General features: G+C 46.6%; 1 protein-coding gene across 1 annotated transcript; it reads left to right on the top strand.

Moving 5' to 3' along the window:
• Nucleotides 1–84: 84 nt before the first annotated feature.
• RCC1L (RCC1 like) lies at nt 85–19072 on the top strand. The gene is made up of 11 exons (XM_076354396.1): nt 85–378; nt 1232–1361; nt 3854–3982; nt 4854–4920; nt 6056–6107; nt 8476–8560; nt 9592–9773; nt 11849–11933; nt 13009–13182; nt 14371–14456; nt 16066–19072. The coding sequence occupies exons 1-11, from the start codon at nt 85–87 to the stop codon at nt 16141–16143; spliced, it is 1362 nt and encodes a 453-aa protein (XP_076210511.1). The 3' UTR covers nt 16144–19072.
• The last annotated feature ends 3094 nt before the right edge of the window (nt 19073–22166 follow it).

Here is a 22166-nt window from a genome sequence, read left to right as displayed (position 1 = left end):
CGGCCCGCCGCCCACGCGGGGTCGCAGGTGAGAGGCCGACAAGATGGCGGCGGCGGCCTGAGGGGCGCGGGGAGGTCGGCGGCGATGTGGGGAGCGCTGAGGGGAGCGCGGCGGCCGCCGCCGCCGCCGGCGGCCCTCCGCAGGGGCCTGGCCAAGCCGGCGGGCCCGCGGAGCGTCCGCCAGCTGAGGGAGGCCGAGGAGGCCGCCCCGGTCTTCCAGTACGCGGGGAAGGCGGCCAAGCGGAAGGACCGCGTCTTCGTGTGGGGCTTCAGCTACTCGGGCGCCCTGGGCGTCCCCAGCTTCGTGAAGCCGGACGTGGGCTGGAAGAAGCCGCGGCGGATCCAAGCCACCCCCTACCGGCTGGAAACGGAGGAGAAGGTGGGCCCGGGGGCGGCGGCGGTTTCGTCCCGGCGGGGTAACGTTAGCGTTGCTTCTCAAACGCCGGTGCACCTCCTCTGTCCCTGCCAGCTCAGCTCGGCAGGTTTCTTCTCTCAGCTTTGAAAAGCGTTAACTAACCTGATTGAAAGTCTTTGCCGTGATTCTTTTTTTTTAATTGGTATTGGGGTGTTTATCAGGATGATTTTTAGTATAACGACAGTAGCATACAGTTTGGATTGCATACGTATACTTTTGTCAGAGCTATTAGCGAGAGCATGAACAACATTTATCAGAGAAATAGGGCCTCCTTTTCAGCGGCTTTCATGGCTACTTTCACCTTGACAAAATTGGAAGCTTGTGTTGAAAATCACGTTATTCTTTTGTCTCCGTGTTTCAAACATCATGCTCTGCTGTCCAGTTCAGAGAAGGTCAGATCTGTTATCCTGGGCTGCTTTTGGCAAAAGAAGTAAAGCAGGGGAATGTTACTCTCTTAATAGCTCTTTGTGGTTTTTTGGGTTGTTTTTTTTTTTTAATCTACTGCTGTTGCAGGTCAGCAAATAGGCCTTCCTGTTGTGTTTGAATGGGTCCAAAATAATGCAAAAATGAAAGTGTACACACACACAAAAACAAAACTCTAGGGCGGTAATGTTGGACTTGAGTTTACACCATTGTGCATATCACTGAAGGGTGTTTCTGGATCATTTTTGTGAAGACCGTATGTACCATGAATTTTGGCTGTATTTGGATATGGCCTAAGGAAGGAGGAATGCTGATAAACAAATAGCATGGGGTGAAACGTTTTTCTAAGCTACAGTTTATAACTGAATGGTGTGGGTTTTCTTTGTCTTCAAAGATCTCCTCTGTTGCCTGCGGTTATGGATTCACGCTGCTGTCCTCTAATACTACAGACATCACCAAAGTGTGGGGCATGGGGCTGAACAAGGATTCCCAGCTTGGATTTCAGAGAAGCATAAGAGATCGAAGTAAGGATTGAGGTGGTGTAAGGGCTTACAGGGCGGCACTACAGGACACATGTGATGTGGGAAACTTCAGGTTAGAACGCATAAAACAATGTCCAGGAGGCTTTGCTGCAGATTGCAGGGCTATGCTTTTTTTTTTTTTAAAAAAAAAAGAGGCCTGGTTTTGGAACTTAGCTATGTGTTTGTGTGGTTTGTAACTGATCAAGGTATGCATTTGTTCTGTGCAGTACACTTACGTTCTTGCCTGGATGTAACTAAAATCTAAGTATTTATTCTTCAGAAGTGTGTGTGTTGGTTAAGGTGTTGCTTTAAATCTCCAGTTTGATAGTAGACTGTGTAGTGGACTAGTTAATAAAACGATTTTGGCAAGATGATTTCCTTACTTCTGTTGCCTTTGCATCTATAAATTAATTTCTTTTCTCACAGAGATCTTTTTATACAGTCAGTGGAATTTTGTGTGAAGCTGTAGGGGTTTTTTATTTTAATACCAAATTGCATTTTGAAGGAAAAACATGTTATTTAGTCATTCTGTCTTATACCAGGTTCTCAAATGCATTTAAGATGATGATTTCTGTGCAGAACATCACCACCTTCCATCTAAGACAGATAAAAAACCCACAAACTTGCTTCCCTTATAGAATGGCTATCTAACTGTTTGCTTTTAACATGGAAGAATGTTTTCAGTTTTTCCTCTTTGTAGTGTATAAGAGCATAATCCATTAAGGTATGGTGCATCTGATATGGGCAAAAGATTGAACTTTGGAGAAGCAAAAGAAAATTGCTGTTACTGTGCAGAATGCTGAAGTTTGCAGTGGTGCTGCTGTTGTGCGTTGCTGCTAGCATACTGTATAGATCTCCAAGAGCACGCAGCAAATGTGTGTGCTTAAACAGCAGCTGCAAAATGAAGGGACCGCAGAAGCCTCCACTCACTTCTGCTTTTAAAGGTTTCAGCTCTTACTCTGTCTTAGTTCTGTAACTGTTGATGTCTCGGGAGTGTCCTGTCATTTTCTTGTTTTTCATCTGACCTATGGGTTATTTTTGCCAGAGAATCGGTAAATACGTTATGCAGGTCAAGCCCTTCTAAGTAAGGGAGTGTTCAGTGTTCGATAGGATCTGTTGAAAGTGGTGTGCAGATCAGTGGGGTCTGCTGCTGCTCCATGTTTAACTTCCCACAGACAAGCTTCCTTGTTACTCAGTTTACAAACTTACTTTGGTACCTTCTAGTTCTAACACTGTGTCCCTGTAGATGGTTTGTTTCCAGGGGAATTTGCAACCTTCTGACTTCTAGATGGTTGTATTTCATGCTCTAACTTGAGCTGTTTCTAAGCTAAACTACTAATATTTTACTCTCGCCCTCCCCTGCCTTAGCCACCTTGTTGTCTCTTTTCTGTAAAATCCCTCAGATATCAGTGATGATATTGAGTTCGTTACCACAGATCCCAGTAGCTTGTGACTCTGCTGGAAGGAACAGAGAGAGAGAGAGGAAAAGGTTTTTTGCTTTGTGACTTCCACGTCTCTTTAGACAGATACAGCCTCGCTGTGTTTCAGTTCCTGCTATATTGCAAGGCAGGCTCCCACCATTTGCAAACAGCCAGTTGTGATGCCTGTCCTTCTGTCAAGTAGTGTCTTGCTGTAAAAGGGTACATGTAGATTTTCTGGTTTTTTTTAATTGAAGGCAGTAAGAACTAGTTAAAGCACTGCTACATGTGAGCAGAACACTGCTTTGGGTCCTTTGGGATTTGATTTCACTTGTTACAGTGGCTTTCTTTGATATCAAAGCTTTTTATCTCCCCTTAACCTTTTCCCTAGTACTGATTTATGTTTTGCTGTTCGTTGTTCCCCCCCCCCCCGCCCCAGTTGACCATAAGTGATTACATATTTTTCGAGTTACTAAATCTTCCTTTTCTAGTAAAGCCTGTCATTTTCTTTCATAAACATTAGATCTCTTATCCCCTATGGAGCCAGGCTAGCTAGTGTTTCTTGCATTCCTTTTTTCTGAAAAGGCCTTTAATCTACTGTTCTTTAAATACAAAGCCCTGAGAGTTTTTGTTCACCTTTCATGCTGTCTTTTTGTGATTGCTGCTATTATACCTTGTTTGCAATATCCCCGGTTGCACAGAGTACTTAGTTTGTGCTTGGTGTTAAGCTCTCTAGTAATCCAGCCTTATTCACCAAAGTGGTTGAACATAACGGCTGAAAGCCTCTGTTTCTCAGTTCTGGCCACCTGAAGCCTTAATAACATTCAGCTTCTAGGTATGGTGGATTTTAGATTAGGCAGTGATTATTGGCTTCAACCATTCCTATGGCTTTTTAAGTCCGCCCCCCGATGAATCACAGTCAACCTTTTATTTTGGTTAGTATCTTGGCTTTCTAAAATGTATCTACTTTTGTAACAAAATAGAAGCGAGTGTGTGTATGTACAACAGGATTGGCAAATAAATGATGAATTTGCTTTGTGGAAGGTACTGACTTTTTATTTCTCTCCCTTCCTTAAGCTAAGGGCTATGAATATGTCTTGGAACCATCTCCAATTCCATTACCGTTGGAGAAGCCGCAGCAAACTCGAGTCTTGCAGGTGTCCTGTGGGAGAGCCCATTCCCTGATCCTGACAGATAGTGAGGGAGGTACGGTATCGCTTGTGCTGGTGACAAGGGACACCTGACTATGCTTTCATTAAAAGCTCTGGAAAAGATCGTCTTCTGTCCTTTAGAACTAACCAAATGGGCTGTCTGCACTGTAAATGTGATGCAGGTAGCTGCTGGCCTTTGTGGGATTGCTGCTGGGAGGGAGAGCCCTGAGCTGATAACCGTGTGTTGAGCTCTGCTTGGCTCAAGCTGTAAATGTGTTGGAAGCTTTTTCACTACAAATATTGCAAAATGTGGTTTGTTTATCTAGCCCCAGGCCTCGTTTAAGTGTAGCCTATTTGTCTTGTTCAGTCAGATGTGTTTTTGAATTCAGTTTTGGATGGCTATGCCAATACTCCTGTGTTATTTTCACCTTGAAGCCCCAGAGTGCTACATTTTAAAAGCGATTAATAGGCCTTTATACAGAAGATCCTGTGTGTGAATTGGCTTTCCACGTCTCTGGGAATTCTCTGGTGCAGTGGCTTCGGTGTTGCGCTGAGTGATCCCGTGGTGCTTATCAGTGGGTGAGCTGGTTGGTTGGTTGATTTAACGCTCCTGTGGGAGCGCTGATCTATTTCTGAGTCTCCTTGGCAACGGCGGGATGAACTAGCAATTACTGGAAAACACCCAATGGGCTCCAGGTACTGCTACTGTGCCTGCAACAATATCGCCGGGATATTGTTGACTAAAATGGATTCAGTCACTTGAATTTACGTGGACTTCGGTTTGAAGAAAGCTTATGCCAATTTTTACAGTACTGTGTTCCACCTTTCATACTGAGGAGCACATGAAAATATTTTGTGTACCTGAAAAGAGGCTTTCAGGGGATTGGACAGTAATAAAACTAGTGCATTTTATCATTGTTTTTCAGTTTTCACCATGGGGAACAATTCTTATGGACAGTGTGGCCGGAAGGTTGTTGAAGATGAAACTTACAGGTGAGAATCCAAAGATCCTGAACTTCCTTAATGTTAAAAACATAATTGCATGAAAACAACCCTACGGAAAAGCCTGGAGGTGGGAGAAATCTGGTAGTATAAGGGTGCCATTTAAGATTCAGGGGTCTGAGAACAGGCTTTTATGCTGCAGGCATCATATAAATGGCCTGGCTTTAAACCTAGGCTGGACACGAGCACTATTCTGACCACATTCACAAAAGACAGGAAGATGTCAGCATGTGACAGTTTTCGCAAAGCATAATGAGAAAACGCAACCTTCATAAATTGCTTGAGGTAATTGGCGTTCGTAGTCAGTCTTTCTCCCTTTAGCCTCTCGGAGTGCAAGTGCTATTTCTGAGGGTGTTAGAAATGCCATTTAATGATGAAAGAGGCATCCTTTTGTTGAATCTCTTTGCTGTAACTGCCTTTGAATCTGTAGTGCTTTTCCTTTACAGGGTTTTTGCGGGCCACACCAAAGCATATTCTCAAAATGCTCTATAAGATGGTAGTGATGTAAGTGGATAGTGGGAATACGTTGAAAGTTACTAATTCACTGGCAGGGCCTAGAAGAGATCTTGGTGATTGCTCTCTCTGATCCACGAGACTTGGCCTGTAGAGTTTAAGAAAATAGCTGTAATTTAGCTAGCTTTTTTTCACCTTGATACTGGAAGTTTGTCATTGGGTTGTTCAGAATTCCTGTTTTTGTGAAAGAATGAAATGGATGTTAACACTACGCTGTTTGTGCTCTGGGATTTAAATCTGGTTAATCTCTAGCAAGTGTAGTGTTTATATAGGTGCTGCAGTATTATCTAGTGTCTGTGCTCATTCCAGACTAGGGAACATGTTTGAGGATTGCTCCCACCCCCAATTCTCATGAGAGGTTATATTTAAAAAATGACGGTTCTTAAATCCTTAAATAAGAGAATGCAAAATTACCTTCCTTCTTTGTGCAGTAGTTTTACAGTGTAACTATGCTCTTTGAATATATAAGAGAACATGTGAAAGAATCTCTCTTCTTGTAGTAGCAAAGGGGCTTTCAGCAAAGGCAGGTCTACCTTAATGTTTTTCAGTTGCAGTCCTCTGAAACCCTCTCTGTTGCCTTTTCTTTTCTCGGCGGTTGTTTGGTGGTGTCCAGTGAAAGCCATCTAATTCATCAGCTGAAGGAGTTTGACAGCAGAGTTGTCCAGGTAAGAGGATCTTCTGAACTGAGTTCTGAAGGTGGATTCAAAACTGGCTGAACAGCCGAGCTCAGAGGGTGGTAATCAGTGGCACGAAGACTAGTTGAATGCCAGTAACTAGTGGTGTTGGGGTCAATACTGGGTCTGATCCTGTTTAACGTTTTCACTAATGATCTGGATGATGGGGCAGAGTGTACCCTCAGCAAGTTTGCAGATGACACAGGACTGGGAGGAGTGGCTGATATACCAGAGGGTGGTGCTGCTGCCATTCAGAGTCACCTTGACAGGCTGGAGAAATGGGCTGACGGGAACCTCATGAAGTTCAACAAGGGGAAGGGTGAAGTCCTGCACCTGGGGAGAAACAGCCCCAGACACCACTATATGCTGGGGGCTGACGAGCTGGGAAGCAGCTCTGCAGAAAAGGCCCTGGGGGTCCTGGTGGACACCAGGTTGACCATGAGCCGGCAGTGTGCCCTTGCTGTGGAGAAGGCAAATGGTACCCTGGGCTGCATTAGGAGGAGTGTTGCCAGCAGGTCAAGGGAGGTGGTCTTTCCCTTCTACACAGCACTGGTGAGGCCACACTCGGAGTATTGTGTCCGTTACTGGGCTCCCCAGTACAAGAGGGACATGGACATACTGGAGAGAGTCCAATGAAGGGGCCATTGAGGTGGTGAAGGGACTGGAGCATCTCTCCTGTGAGGAAATGCTGAGAGAGCTGGGACTGTTTAGCCTGGAAAAGAGAAGGCTTGGGGGAGAGTGTCTTAGCAATGTGTATAAATACCTGAAGGGAGGGTGCAAAGAGGACAGAGCCAGGCTCTTTTCAGTGGTGCCCAGTGACAGGACAAAAGGTAGTGGGCACAAACTGACACGCCGGAGGTTCCCTCTGAACATCAGGAAACACTTTTTTACTGTGACTGAGCACTGACACAGGTTGCTCAGAGAGGTTGTGGAGTCTCCCTCCTTGGAGATACTCAAAAGCCATCTGGATATGGTCCTGCACAACTAGCTGTAGGTGGCCCTGCTTGAGCAGGAGGGTTGGACCAGATGACTTTCAGAGGTTCCTTCCAACCTCAACCAGTCTGTGATTCTGTAATGGGGGGGGGGGGGAATCAGCATGCAAATCATTCAGTTGAAGCTCTTTGAAATGATGAGGCGATCTACTATATGGTTGCTTATAAAAAGCACAAGGTGGCATTTTGCTCCATGCCTCTGCAGAGCAGTTGCAACTGGCAATGCAGGGTCTGAACTTACTGAAGAATTTGATGGGAATGCCAATGCAGTGTTTGCTTGCTCGACTTCTAGGTAACGCCTGCACGGCAGGGAAGTTGTTTTGATGCCTCATCTCTTCCTGTCCTGATTTCTTGCTCTTGCTCCCCTTTGGCACTTTTATATCAATTGAACTGTTTTATTTTGAAGTTTGTCTTCCCCATTTCAAAAGTGAGCTGTGAGACTGTCCACTTAGACTAGCCAGCATTTCCCTAGGGCAGGTTTCTAGGAGAGCAAGGGACTGCAGAGCAGCATAAATGTTACTGAGTCTGCACACGGCTGCAGTATTTCCAGGCACAGGAGCAGTTCGCTAGCATGTCTATGCCACTGTAGCAGTACTCTGCAGGCAAACATTGCTCCTGTTCCATGCAGCATCCTAGAAAGCAAGGGTCATTTATTCAGGTCCACGTGATGAGTGTGCGCCGTGTTACATCCTAATGATGTTTTGAATTAGGCTTGTAAACTTCTGTTTGGATGTTTCATGATTTTTTTTTTTCCAATAATTGGTGCCTGTTTGTGCTTTGACAGCAGTTATGTGCTTAATATTCTTGGTAGTCAATCTTTTAACTTGTGGATTAAATCCCTTTAATCTTTGGCTAATTTTTAATGTCTGCTTTTGAAGGTCTTGGCTTTAATTCATGCCAAGCCCGTGGCAGACATGATAGCTAGTTCAACATAAATGTCAATTTGAGAACAGATGTGTTCCTAGAGCGCTTACATGGCAAGGAATCAATAACAGTCTGTAGCTGGCATTGAGAGCCATGTGGTAGCACTCTGGGAAGGGAGATCTCTTATTTACTCTTTGCTGTTTTATTGTGTTGCACTGTTGAATCGAGCTTTCTGTTAACTAGGCCTTGGTTTGGATCTCAGAACAAATCAACTGCAGCATCAATTTCCACAAAGAAAATTCTGCTGTTTTCTGTGCTGTATCGTGCTGTTCTTACCCTTCCCTGTCTGTAGAGCCATGTGATCTGGAGAGAAAGGTCAAAATCTGAGCTGATGGGCATTGTAGAGGTTGATTGCTCAAATTTGTCTGCCAGTAGTGCTTCATTAAATCAATTCTGAACACTTGACCTTTCCTGAACAGCTCTGACTTTTTGTTTGCGTGCAGGTTGTGTGTGGGCAGGACCACAGTCTGTTTAGAACCAAGAAAGGTGCGGTCTATGCATGTGGATGGGGAGCTGATGGACAAACAGGTAGGAGCTCAGCTCAGCTTGCATTTCAGTGAATTGATGAATATAGCAAGCTGTCCTAATTCAGAGCTTGTGGTATATATTTGTCTTGCATGTGTGGGCAGAAAGGGGCTGGTATGTTTCCAGCTGTGTGCAGATGTTCTCAATACTCTTGTGCAACCAAACTGAGACAAACCAGTTCATTTTTAGAGGAGCTTTAGGATGCCACGCTGGCAATCCAAGCATGCAATCTGAGGAGAATGTGTCTGCTGTTTGAAGCTTGTGAGGGGATGCGGAAGTAGCATGGGGAGGTTAGCTCCCTGGTTCTGTGCAGGCTTTGCTTCATGATTCTCATTTCAGGGTCTGTTTTGCTTCTTGCTCCTTTTGAACTGACAGAGACTTTTGGCAGCTACTGCTGTCTTAGCATGGAATCTTTGGCCAGGCCCTTGTCCTGGTGGCTCCTGCTGTCAGAGGACTTCCAGTCCTTCCTACTGTTTAGTCCTGCTGCTCCTGAAGCCGGGTTCTGCACATGGTTCTCTTGTGCGGACGTACTGTAGCCTGTCTGGTTTGTCATCTACGGTCTGGCCTCTTGTCCAGGCAGCTCTTTGTCATGTAATGTGTTTGCTTCCCAGCCTCTTCTGCCGCTTCACCTGCTGTTGTCTAAACTGATTGCAGTGTGCTGTTGCTCATGGCTATCCTTGCAGAAACAGGACGCAGCTGGTTTGTGAAACTTCATCTCTGTTGGGATATCTGCCTAGTTTGGTTACTGCTTTCTCAAACACTTTGGTCCATGCAGACAAGAGAGATGAGGGCCTAGACTGTTTTCCAGGTGTGATTGTATTAAAGTTGTTTTGTACTCTAGAGAGCTAGCTTTGGCTAGTAGAACTGGTGTTCGTGGCTGCTTGTGCATGGAAGCTGGTAGTTAAGAGAGGGACAGAAAGATTTCTTTTGGAGGGAGGGTGATTGGGTTATAACATGACAAAATGGTCCTATGTAGGTGTTAAAAGTATGTCTGGGAAAAAATTCTTCATCATCTCTACTTTTCTTCCTTTCAGGTCTTGGACACTACAACATCACCAGTGTTCCTACTAAGCTACGTGGTGACATTGCTGGAGTAAACATTATCCAGGTCTCTTCCTACGGGGACTGTTGTCTGGCTGTTTCAGATGAAGGAGACGTCTTCGGTTGGGGAAATTCAGAATACTTGCAGTTGGCATCTGTCACAGAAACCACACAGGTCAGTTGGCCTGGGGGTGTGTTTTTACATGTTTCAGTTCAGCTGCTGCGCATAGAGTTAAAAATTACACACTTCTCCCTGCTCTGGGTTCTTTTGACAGCAGTATAAATCAATATAAGCTAACACCACTAGCAGGCTGTTTTTACCTATGCTTACAAAACCAATCTGTCTAAAACGGTTGTATAGCTTTAGGGCAGTATGTTTCCCAGCTATTGATAGGCAAAGGCTTGTGTCATCTCACCCCAGTTTGTTAGTCTGTTATAAAGGAAGAGTACACCCCATGCTCTCCTTTCCCCATCCCATGGACTTTGCACCAAATTGAGATCCAGCTCGAGTGCTTGTGCTGGTTTCAGGGCAGGAATTAGTCTTTTGGCTGACTGTTGTGGTTTAACCCCAGCTGGCAATGAAGCCCCACACAGCCGCTCGCTCACTCTCCCCCGGTGGGATGGGGAAGAGAATCAGAGGGGTAAAAGTGACACAACTCGTGGGTTGAGATAAAGACAGTTTAATAGGTGAAGCAAAAGCCACACATGCAAGCAAAGCAAAACAAGGAATTCATTCACTCCTTCCCATCGGCAGGCGGGCGTTCAGCCATCTCCAGGAAAGCAGGGCTCCATCATGTGTGACAGTGACTTGGGAAGACAAATGCCATTGCTCCGAATGTCCCCCCCTTCCTCCTTCTTCCCCCAGCTTTACATGCTGAGCATGACGTCATATGGTGTGGGACATCCCTTGGGTCAGTTGGAGTCAGCTGTCCTGGCTGTGTCCCCTCCCAGCTTCTTGTGCCCCCCCAGCCTGCTCGCTGGTGGGGTGGGGTGAGGAGCAGAAAAGGCCTTGACTGTGTGTCAGCACTGCTCAGCAGTAACAAAAACATCCCTGTGTTATCAACGCTGTTTTCAGGAAAAATCCAAACCATAGCCCCATACTAGCTGCTGTGAAGAAAATTAACTCTGTCCCAGCCAAAACCAGCCCACTGGCTAATCTAGAATTTCGAGTGGTCCTGCTTTGAGTGTGGTGTTGGTCCAGATGATCCTTGGAAGTCCCTTCCGGTCAACCCTTATGTTGGTGAATTTTTCACGAACAACCTTAGTAGGTTTATAGCTGAGTCCTAAACAAATCCCAGTGTCTCACAGATAAAAGGTTTTTTTGGAGCATGCTTATGTGGGGCAAAAATACAGTGCTGACCTGACACTAAATGTTGTAGTAGTGAGGTAATTAGGCAGACGGTTTCCTCTTGCAGTTAGTGTAGGAAATGGAGTCAGGGAATTAATTAATACTCAAGCTATTCTTGGCAGAAGGCTAAGAGCAGACAATTGCATTAGTATGGCATTAGTAAAACACGTACCTTTGTTTCCTATGCCTCTCCTGATGTATCCATAATGTAGGGCTAATTACTGAGACCCGTAAGGCCTGAAAACAATGACCAGGTTAAGTGGTGTTGTAGTTTCCTGGCTGGGTGCTCGATGGAGGTCAGAGGGGTCTGAAATGGATGAATGGCATGTTTGCCAAAGTGGGAGTTTTAGGTACAATATAGATAAAGTCCAAATTGTGGAATAGCGGAGCTGGATATTATCTGTGAAATCCGAGGTCACCGTTTACATGTGTCAAGCCGTGTAGGTTTCTGTTGTATTGAACTGTACCAAATAAGAGTGATTTTCGTCGAGTGATTTTTCCCTAGTATGTTCAAAAATGCCACCGTGGATCAAAATTTAGTGATCTTGTCCATTATGAAAACTTGCAAATGTGCTCACCTGTTGACTTTCCCATTGTGTCTGACTTACAGAGCCAGGGATTTAAGTAGACATTAAGCATTCCCGGCTTTGTTGCCATACACTTAAGTTTTCCAGTGGGTAACTTTTTCCACTTTGTCCTCACTCTCAGCCTTAATGAATTTCATGTAGTTTCTTTTAATCTTGGGACTTGCATTCATTTCGTTATTCAGGCAACAAAGGTTGTCTGTATCAGGGATTCAGTGTATGTAAGCTCTAACCAGGATTAAAGAACAAGTTAAAAATGTGTGTCTCTTTTGCAGTTTATTACCTTGTCTCTAACGACACTCTTGCAACCTTGTACAGGTGAATGTTCCCAGACATTTGCCATTCAAGATTGGGAAGATAAAGGAGGCTGCATGTGGAGGGACTGGCAATACTGTGTTAACGGGTGAGTTCGCTTTTACAATTATCCTCTTTAGTGCAAGGCCATGCAGTAGGTGGATTGTAACATCATGGAGCAAGCATCTTGTTCACTGGAAACAGGGAGGTACCGTCTGTTACAAGGAAAGCTGTGAGACTGAGAAACGTGTGATTTAAGAATGTACTAGGGGAGTTATTTTCCCTAGCTGCAGAGTATTGCTTCCAGTATGTGCCTTGTGAGCACTTACACAAACTATAACAAGAGCATGGTCACTGCTTGCTGTTCTGATCCCTTGTTTGTTGATCCCACGGGCCATGTGTGGCCTATAATGAAGATGGATATAGGGAGGAAGTAAGGCAACATTTGAGAGAAAGAAGAGCCCTTCAGACTCAATATAAATCTGACATGTAAATAAATCTTGATAAACTAGGCTGGAAATTAGAGAGTTCCGAGAACAGCGAAACTCCACAGCAGGCTTCTTAGTGAGTGCTGCTTTGGATTGCCAGTGGCCAGGGGAGCACAGCTTGAAAGTCACGGAATAAAGGAGTGAGGGAAAGGATTGCACTACTTTTATGAAGGCTCTTCTCAAGGAAGACCTTCATATATATGATGCGGTTGCTGTGATGACAGGACATTTGAGCTTCTAGCATGAAGGGAGCAGAGCTAGCAAACATAGCGACTTACTCTGTCTTACGCTGTCCAACTGCTGCCTTTCCCAGGCACCCAGCTTAAGGCAGAATGCCAGACAGTGACTAGCCTACCACTGGTTTGGCCATGCCTCAAAGGAAAAAGCGGTGGTGATAAAACATTCAGCCTCTGTCCCGTCAGTCAATAAGCTGAAGTATTTTATCCAGCCCACACTGTGTTGACATTTTTTCCCCATGAAAGTTTTGCCTGTGAAGATTGATCTGCTTGCACAGCTTAGGAAAAAATTAGAGCATTTGAATGGGAATGCATTGTTTGCTACTTCTAAATAATCAAAAGGTGCTTAGACTGCTCTGGGAGAAAGGAAAATATCCCTTTGGATCTGATTAACTCTTGGTCATGGCATGAATTCATAAGCACAGACTTTCTTACAGAATGTGTTCTTATTGTAATACAGAAGAAGGAAATGTTTTTGTCTGGGGATATGGAATTCTTGGGAAAGGACCAAACCTAATAGAGACAGCAGTGCCAGAGATGATCCCACCCAGCCTTTTTGGCTGGTCAGACTTCAATCCGGACATCCGTGTTGCTCACGTTCGCTGTGGACTCAGCCAGTTTGCGGCACTTACAAGTAAGTTTCCAGTCCTACTGTCATGGAGAAGTCACATTGCTGTATTATTGGCATTTAAAAGAAAAACAAAAAAAGCACCCGTCTTTCTTTAAACTTAAAGCACACTGGAATGCAACAGGAGGGGCGGGCAGCACTAACTTATGCTTTAATTAAGAAAGTGTTATTCTACTAAAGCAGACAAAAAATTACTCTCAAACAGGAAACCTGGGAAGGTTTTTTCATTTCCTTGTACAGAGTAAGTCAGTCAGTTGCACTTTAGAAGCAGCAGGAATTTATGTGATAAATGAACAAACTAAAACTGAGTCTAAATCGGAGCTAGGTGTCAGGGTTTCTTGGCTCTTCTGACCAATTCAGTTAGCAATCTGAGGTGGGAAGACCTACACATTTAATGTGTAAAGGGTATGATACTCTGGTATGTACACCCTGTACTTGATACCAGCCTTTAAAGAAAGCTTTGAATTTGAAAGCCACTTAAAAATGGGCAGCAGAGGGCAGCAGCACAGAAAACCCATGTACTTGATAGCAAAAGTAATAGTTTACTAATGAAAAGTGCCAGGTGCCAACGTGCTTGGTCCTTCCTGGGGAAGTGGTATACATGACGCTATCAGTCAGGTTACGGGGTGCTTGTAACTGGTCTCCCCCTGGTATTCAGGAAGTGTTAGAAACTGCGTTCCAGTTAAATTGTACTTGCATTGTAGATTGTGTTTTGGTTGTCTCTGCTGTGGGGCTGATCTAAACACTTCTGAGATCTACATATTTTGCTGAGGGGCTTAAAACTTTCCAACTCTGTTGAACGCAAGTTTTTTTTCTTTTTCCCCAGTTGTGCTGATAGCTGGTGTGGGTCAGCTGTAATTGTCTAACTTCTAGCACAAATGGTTCACTTCACCACAAACGATTCCCTGGAATCTCTTCTACTCCACTCTTTCTTCAAATAAAATTCCAAAGCAAGAGCAGTAAGAGGGAGAAGCAAAGACTTGTGCCCAGAACTTGCTGCTTGTCCTGCTCATTAGGCATCACTTTCCCCAAGCACAAGTACATTTATTATACTTGGAACTAAACTCGATGGCTTTCATACTGCATGTATAACCCTTTATATTCCCAGAAGCACTGTAGCCACACTTGTCAGCATCACAAATAGAATTCTTCCTTTTAATGACTATGCCCTATTTTTTTTTTTTTCCTGTATAGACAGAGGAGAACTGTTTGTATGGGGCAAGAATCTAAGAGGGTGCCTGGGAACTGGAAGAATGGAAGACCAATATTTCCCATGGAGGGTAAGGACGGTAGTATTAAGGCCAAGAGTATATTCTTCAGCTAGTCTTTGTTATCCTGAGGGCAAGAAACATCATATGCTGCATAGTTTTGTTGAGTAATTTTGTAAGATAGTGGAAGCCTAAGGTGACTGTAGAACTGCTTTGTTTTCCAGAGATCCTTGCCTAGCCTGCTTAGGGATGGGAGGTATTGAGTAAATTTTTTGGGTCTTCTGGTTCTGCTATTTCAGTATAGATTTCAGATTCCAAAGCAAAATCTGGTGCTGTGCCATCACTTCTGAACAGTTCTTACCTTCCTCCTGTCCACAGTCTTCTACTTGCTACCACTTACTGCCTCTTCCCTCCCCTTCTAACCTGCACTTCACTTTTGTACGTGCTGCAAAGAAAACCACCAGTATTGGTCATCTGTGGCCCAAAAGACTTGCATGGCACATCTAAATTAGGTGAACGTTTTGGTCATGGTGGTCAGGCTATAGTGGCAGCAGGTCCACATAGCAGTGGGCTGCCTTCCCCTCCTCCCCTTCCAAGTCAGGCAGCTGTGGTGGTGGGTCACTGGACTGCTTGTGTAGTTACAGTAGGAGGTCCTTAGCCACTGAACTGTTTTCATAGCTGTTTCGCAACGCTTCCAGTTCCACTCCCTTCTCTCAGATGGCTCTGAGAGCCAGACTCTGTGGGTGTAGAAGAGGCTTTGGCTCTGGAGTTCAGCACTCAGCCTAACAGATGTTCCCAGTCTCCATGAAGGCCAAGTAGGAGAGGAGGGAGGCAATCAGTTGGACCACCCTGGAGTCCTTTTCCATGTGTCTGAACTTGCAGTGGATGTGTTTCTCTGGCATGTAGAGCATTTGCCTAAAATCACACTGCTGTGGCTGAGTGGAGCCTCTGAATTCACCAAACATGGCATGTCCAGGTTTCCCTAAGTGTGGACACGGAGGATTATGCTCCCTCAAACAGCCAACTCCTGTCTGACATTACTACGGCAATGTACCGAAACAAGGGCAGTTACCAGGGTACTTGTCTGTGACCTCCTGCCCTAGAACTGGCCATCTCTCCTCTCCCTTAGCTCTAAGGAAAACTTCCGCTTGTAGCCTCTGCTTTCCTTGAATTTGGAGTCAACTTTTAGTGAAAGAGCTATAACTACACTAGTGAGTGAGCTGGGTCTGCTTAGCATCAAAGCAAAAACTGCCTTAGGCTGAGTTGAGCTTTTGCCTCGTTCCAGTCCTTGCTGATGAGAGAGGAGGCAAATCCTTGTGGTGCTTGGGCAGATCCTCTTCCTGCTGTCTGGATTACTCTCTGTTTGGTCGTGCTGTTTCTGCTGCTGAACAGATGGGCTGAGGCTAGTCTCCTCGCTGTCTGCTAGCGAGACCTCTCTTTCTGTCCTTCCAAAGGTTTATGTGCTTCTGTGAAGGGAGAAAGGGAACATTTCACAGCTCAATGCACAAACATGTCTGGTGCTGAATCTTGCTTTCTCTGCGTTTTCAAGATGGCACTTTCATAGGTACAAGTCCCTGTGAAACCAACTGGCATGTTAAGCAGAAGGGGGATGAGAAGTAGGAAATATCAGGTGCAAAGTACCAGCTTGAGAAATAATCCATTCTTTGTGTGTCTGATCCAGGTGACTGTTCCCGGTGAGGTGGTGGATGTTGCATGTGGAGTTGATCATATGGTAAGCATGGTTAAGTCTTTCACCTAGTGATATCGCTGGGCCTCAGCACTGTGCTAAGAAGACAGGGGGACTCGGTGACGAGCTTCTTGGAAAGGAAGACTCATTCTGTGAAGCCAAGCAAGAAGTGACTGTGAGCAGAGAGAGCCATAGCAGTGCCTGGGTGCGTTGTCATCTCTGCATCATTGAAATGCTTCGGCCTGGCTGCAGGAAAGATTTACATTCCCCGAGGAGAGTGGAAATGCAGGGAGTGATCTGGCTGGTTCATGATGAGCTCCCAAAGAGTCTGAGGCCCATCCCACAGCCGGTGAGTCCCTCTGTGTGTAAGGATGAAGAGCATCTCCCTCAGGGAAAACTGGCGTGAGGTGAAATCTGTAGCACAGGACATTCGTTTATGGATGCTTTCCCTGTCACCAGCTCTGGGGTGTCAGTGTTGGGTTGAGCCAAACTATTTCTCAAGGGAAAGGGTTTTTTAATAACTGTTTTTTATGTGGAAGAAAAGTCGTGCTGGCTGTTGGAGTCCAGCACAGCCGTCCTCGGCGTCCGCCACCAGCTGTACTCTGCCCAGGCTGCTGTTTCCTGTGGAAGCTGGATGCACGGCCGGTGGCCTGGAGGCAGTGGTGTGCTAGCAGGGAAAGGAGTCTTAATGGGCAAGAAGCAGAGCCTTGTTTCTTGGTACTTTCTTAGCAGAGAAGTTGTGGTGAGCGTGTTTAGGACACAGTAGGCTGCCGGAGGTGGGATGCAACAGCTGTATGTACCTGTAGCAGGCACTTACCAAATGTGTGGGAAACTGTCTCCTGTGAAATACTCCAAACATCAGGCAGAGTTGTATAACTTTTTTTCTGTGTGGGATACTTCTACTGTGTAAGTTATTTTGGCAAAAATCCAAGCTGATAATGTTTTTAATAAAGTGGTAATGGAAATACTCTTGAGCTTGACTTCACACACGGGCTGCTCAGTCTTGCAGTCTGCATTTAAACTTAAGCATTTTGGTTCACAGTGATGTGACAGGAAACCTCTTTTGTCAACTGAGGCACCTCTGCACCTGCAGGACTGATACTGTTGTAGGCAGGCGCTGTATCCACCGTCCCAGGGGACACCACGTACTCACACTTTGGCTCCGTTTATCTGAAATTCTGTATCAAATCTGTTGTGTAACTACCAAAACTCAGGGGGTAAACTACCTTGATGAAGTAAGTCTTGAAGGACTTTGCATAAAATATAGGAGAGTTGAAACAAAGTACACAGAAAGAGATGTATATGAGTTGTTATTAACATTACTGTGTAACTGGTATTGCTGTGGTGGGTTGAGGCAGGACAAGCAGAAAGCTACCGTTAAATTGTGGCAGACCTTCACTGCAGTGAATTCCCATTAAGTTAGCTTTAATTTATGCCACCTTCTACATGCGACTTGGGCAACTTGAGCTGCCCAAACATGTCTTGCTGGCCTCATGGGAGTAGCTGTGCCCTTTTAACACGAGGAAGCGTATTAAAGCATTGAAAACAAATGTAAAAAAAATCTGTGGTGAGAGAGGTGTTTCTAACAACCCCCTTCATGGATGTTGCTGTTTGAGGAGGGCTGCACAGGATCATAGAATCCTAGAATAGTTTGGGTTGGAAGGGACCTCTAAAGGTCATCTAGTCCAACCCCCCTGATGTGGGCAGGGACATCTTCAACTAGATCGGGTTGCTCAGAGCCCCGTCCAGCCTGACCTGGAATATTTCCATGGACGGGGCATCCACCACCTCTCTGGGCAACCTGTTGGCTGGTTAGTGCTGGGGAGCACTGCAGGCTTTTGGCTGCTCTCGTTCACAAGTGTTTCCTGATGCCACTTGGGGCTGGGCCTTTTGGAGAGCTGGGATGAGGATTAATGCCGTGTCGTACCTGATTGCGTTGCAGTCTTGCTGGTGCAATAAGTTGCAGAATCTGTGTGTTAATTAGGTGCCAGCAAGGTCTTCAGCCCTAAATAGAAGTGGTGTGTGGCTTAATGCAGTGGGAGTGGGCATTCTCAAACATGCTGCTTGATGGGAACAAGGTTAGCGGCAGAGAGCCTACGATCTGGCAAACGCCAGCACTGACCCTTCTCTTGGTCGAAGTAGTGTGGGGGGTTGACCTTGGCCAGGTGTCCACCAAGCTGCTCTGTCTCTCCCCCTCCGTCAACAGGACAGGGGGAGAAAATATGATGGAAAGCTTGTGCGGCGAGATAAGGACAGGGAGATCACTTACTAGTTACTGTCACAGGCAAAACAGACTTGGGGAAAGGAATTTATTGCCAATGAAACAGAGCAGGATAATGAGGAATAAGAAGAAACCTAAAAACACCTTTCCCCCACCCCTCCCTTCTTCCCAGGCTCAACCTGACTTTTCTACCTCCTCCCTCGCCTTGTTCACTGACCTTGGTGTCTGCACGGTTGTTTCTTTCACATATTCTCACTCCTGTTTCCTAGCTGCTGCCGTGCAGCAGTTTTTTCCCCTTCTTAAATACGTTATCACAGAGGCGCTACTGCCGTCGCTGATGGGCTCGGCCTTGGCCAGCGGTGGGTCTGTCTTGGAGCTGGGTGGAACTGTCTCTGCCCGACATGGGGGCAGCTCCTGGTGTCTTCTCACAGAAGCCACTCCTGCAGCCCCCTGCTACCAAAACCTTGCTGCCCAATACAAGTGGGCATTGCTGAAATGATTTGATCCACAAGATCAGACAAGGTCCCCCAGCAGCTGCAGGTTTGCCAAATGGGCGCGTGGGTCAAAAAGCGCCTTTGCCAGGAGCTGCCGCGCTGGCATCAGTGCCCCGTCTGTCAGCATGGGTGAACCGCGTTCACGCTTGTCTCCTGGGGTTTGGGTTGGAGGGTTTTTTTTTTACATTATAGTCTTAAATTTATTAACGTAACTTTTAATATATGCAATCTGTTCACTATTGTATGGTTTCCACTCTCATTACAATAAACTTGTATTTTTTATTTGTTTGAGGTTTATTTCGGGGTTTTTTGTTTGTTTTTGTTTAATAAAGACTTTGGTGTTGGGCTCCCACTGCACTGCCCTGCAGCCCGGCACCGAGCTGGCCAGGCCACGTTTTTGGTGTCCAAGCTCAGCTGGCTGCCGGGACCTGCCAGGAGCCGGTACTCACGTGGCATCGCCGCGTGCACAGCTCGTCCCCGTGGGAAGCCTGGGAACGGCAGCTCGTGCTGTGGAGGGGGAAACTGAGGCTGGGGAGAGCTGACACCTTCCTCGGCTCCGGCTGCCAGGACGGATGGCGCAAAGAAGCGTCCACAAAATGAGATCTTAAAAACAGGGTTCCCTTTCGGGGGGGGCACCAGGAATGCGCCCCACTAAAAGGAGCCCTTTCAGGGGTGTGTTGCTTCTCACTACAAGCAGCTGAAAGTGACGGGAGACTTTCCCAATTTTTTGCATCTTTCTTTCGAGCCTGGCTGACAAACATCCTACTCGTCTGGCCTCGCTCCTCCCCGTTCGCCTGTGGGTCCAGTTTCAAAGCAAGCAGAAGGCTTGCTGCCAGCCTGCCCGGGCCGGTGGAGCCGCTGGCCCTGCTGCCCACCAGCACTGTGCTGCTCTGGGAACGGCTCTTCCCAGAGAAACCTTTTGTTACAGCTTGCGAGGAGCACGAGCCTGGCTGGGCAGGAGCCTGAGCGGCCATAGGATAGAGCTGTCGTTCCCGGCGCCTTGGGGAGCTGCTCTGGTGCTGGGTTTCTAAACAAGACTTGCTTGTCATTTGTACAAATGTCTTCATCTCTTGCTAAAGGAGGGGACCTTCATGGCTGACTTTGGTCAGTCTTCGGGCACTTCTCCCAGTCGCCGTCATCGAGAGGTTGTGTGCAGGCTGCGCAGCATCAGAGTCAGTGAATGCGAGATAGACAGGAGTGGCTCTGAGATGCAGCATCTTGAAGAGTCCCCAGGTGCGGTAGCGAAGCAGGCAGTGTCCTCCAGGTGAGTGCAACCTCTGGAGAAGGCGAAGGATGGACACTGGTGACTTCTGGCACTAAGAGGAACGCTCCTGCCCCACCTAAACTCTTAGAATGTACAACTACACTGTCCTCAAAGTTGAAGAGGAGCCAGATGTGCCTTCAGCCAAAGGCTCCGGCCCACATGGCCATGCAAGACCACCAGGAAAAACAAAACAAAACAAAACAAAACCCACACTGAAAAAAGATCAGCGTTTATTTTTAATAGCCCTTTCCTGTCCTAGATCCCTTGGCCTTGTCAGCTCTCCTTGGGGGCTGCGCTACTCCGGTTCGTATGCTGAGAGCAGCTCAGCATGTTTTATCCTCGTGTGATGAAGGGAGTCACCACACATACCAAACACACACACACACCCCCCCACTGCAGCCCCTTCCCTCCCCACTGGGCAGCACCTGCCGCTCCCCGTGGGTCCATCCCGGGTCCGGATGGTCTCCAACAGCAGATTGCACATTGGGGAAACACAGAGACGGGATGAGCTGGGTCCAGACGTATTTGGAGCTTGGTGGTGGGGGTTTTGGATATAAGAAAATTGGAGCATGCAAATGAAAAAGGCTGTGCCCGGCCCTAATTCACAGCATCCCTGTAGCAGCGCTCTTCCCTGTACTGCTTTGTATCTAGGAAATAACTAAGACAAATATTTTATTGAAGAAGAGGCTCAGAAAAATAGGAAAACAAATAGCCTCCCCCCCGTCCCCCCACCTGTCAAAGCCAGCCACAACCTGAGAGGTTTATGCTGCCTCCCCTGTGACCGATGGGCCAGGGCCGTGCAGGAGCCCTGCCGTGGTGTAATGACCCCAGGTCATTACAGGTATGCGCTGGAAGGCACCGGTGCATCATTTTGTCCTTCAAAGCATGGCAAATGAGCCAGCCCAAAATATACCTGCATCCCTAAACATACCTGCAGCGAGGGGGGGGGTGTGTTACAGGCCAGGGACGCACACGGAGAGCAGCTCAAATTAGAACTAAAATAATCTACTTGATTTTGCATTGATTAGCAAGAGTAATTTGCCCTCCAAACATCATCGCGCTGTCGGGTCTGGCTTAAAATAGCCTGAAAGCGCTTCAGGACAAGATGTTCGCGTAGAGCCGTGTACATGTACAGCTCCAAGCACGTTGGCGGCGGAGCAGGGCTGCGACACTTATTAGCAGCTGGGGGGGGGGGGGGCTGCAGGAGGGACGGGGTGAGAGATCCATGCCCAAATTCCCTGTCCGCAGCCTGTCGTGCCAAGGGGCTGCCGGCAATTCCCTGCAGGAGAGCTGGCCCCAGCAGGGCTCCCGCGGCCCCTCCGCGAGCCCCCGGCACGGCAAGGCTGGGCTTGTCTACCAGCAAACTGCCTAACTGGGACTAAAACACATGAAAGCCCATAAAACCCACCCTATTTTAGGCACCTGCTACATTGCAGCAAACTTTTCTCTCCAGGAACCTTCAAAAACAAATGACTTGGAGAACTAATAGTTAGCCTGAAGCATTCGAACTGCTCCTGAAATAATGTTACTTTGTCATGACTCATCAGAATCTGTTTTTGTAGCTTTTTTTTTTTTTTTTTTTTGCAAGGGGGCTGGAGCACCCCCAGCACCTTCTGCAGGAGGGCACGAGCCTGGTCAGGCAAAGTAAAAAAAAAAAACCCAACCCCCCCCCCCAAAACCCCCCTAATGCTAAAAAAAGTCTCAGGTGTGCAGTGTTTGGGGGGGGTGGGGGGGTGGTGGTGGTGTCTAGGCTCCAGTGTAAGAAAGAGCCTAAATCCTGTGTATTCACCCTAAGAACCCAGTCACTTTTGCAGGCAGTGCTGAGTGCGCATGACAGCGTGGGTGTTGATTTTTTTTTTTTTTAAATTGGATTAAACCCTCCAGGCAATGCTCTGCATTAAGGCTGCATTCCAGATTAGCAATCCCACACTAAACTCTTACGTGCATGCTCTTACACTTGACCAGAAGAGTCAAAAATGGGTTCCGCTACGCTAGAAAGAAGGTATTTTTCTTGACCACAGTTTATGTAGACGAGCCGCTTCCCTTTAAAGAGCCATTATAAATTGTTATAACTGTGATAGGGGTGACGACGATACAGCTAATTCCACTGGGGGTT

This window comes from Aptenodytes patagonicus, chromosome 17 (genome assembly GCF_965638725.1).
Source record: "Aptenodytes patagonicus chromosome 17, bAptPat1.pri.cur, whole genome shotgun sequence".
NCBI lineage: Eukaryota > Metazoa > Chordata > Aves > Sphenisciformes > Spheniscidae > Aptenodytes > Aptenodytes patagonicus.
Note: the sequence above shows the minus strand (reverse complement) of the source record. Positions and strands in the feature narration are given on the sequence as shown.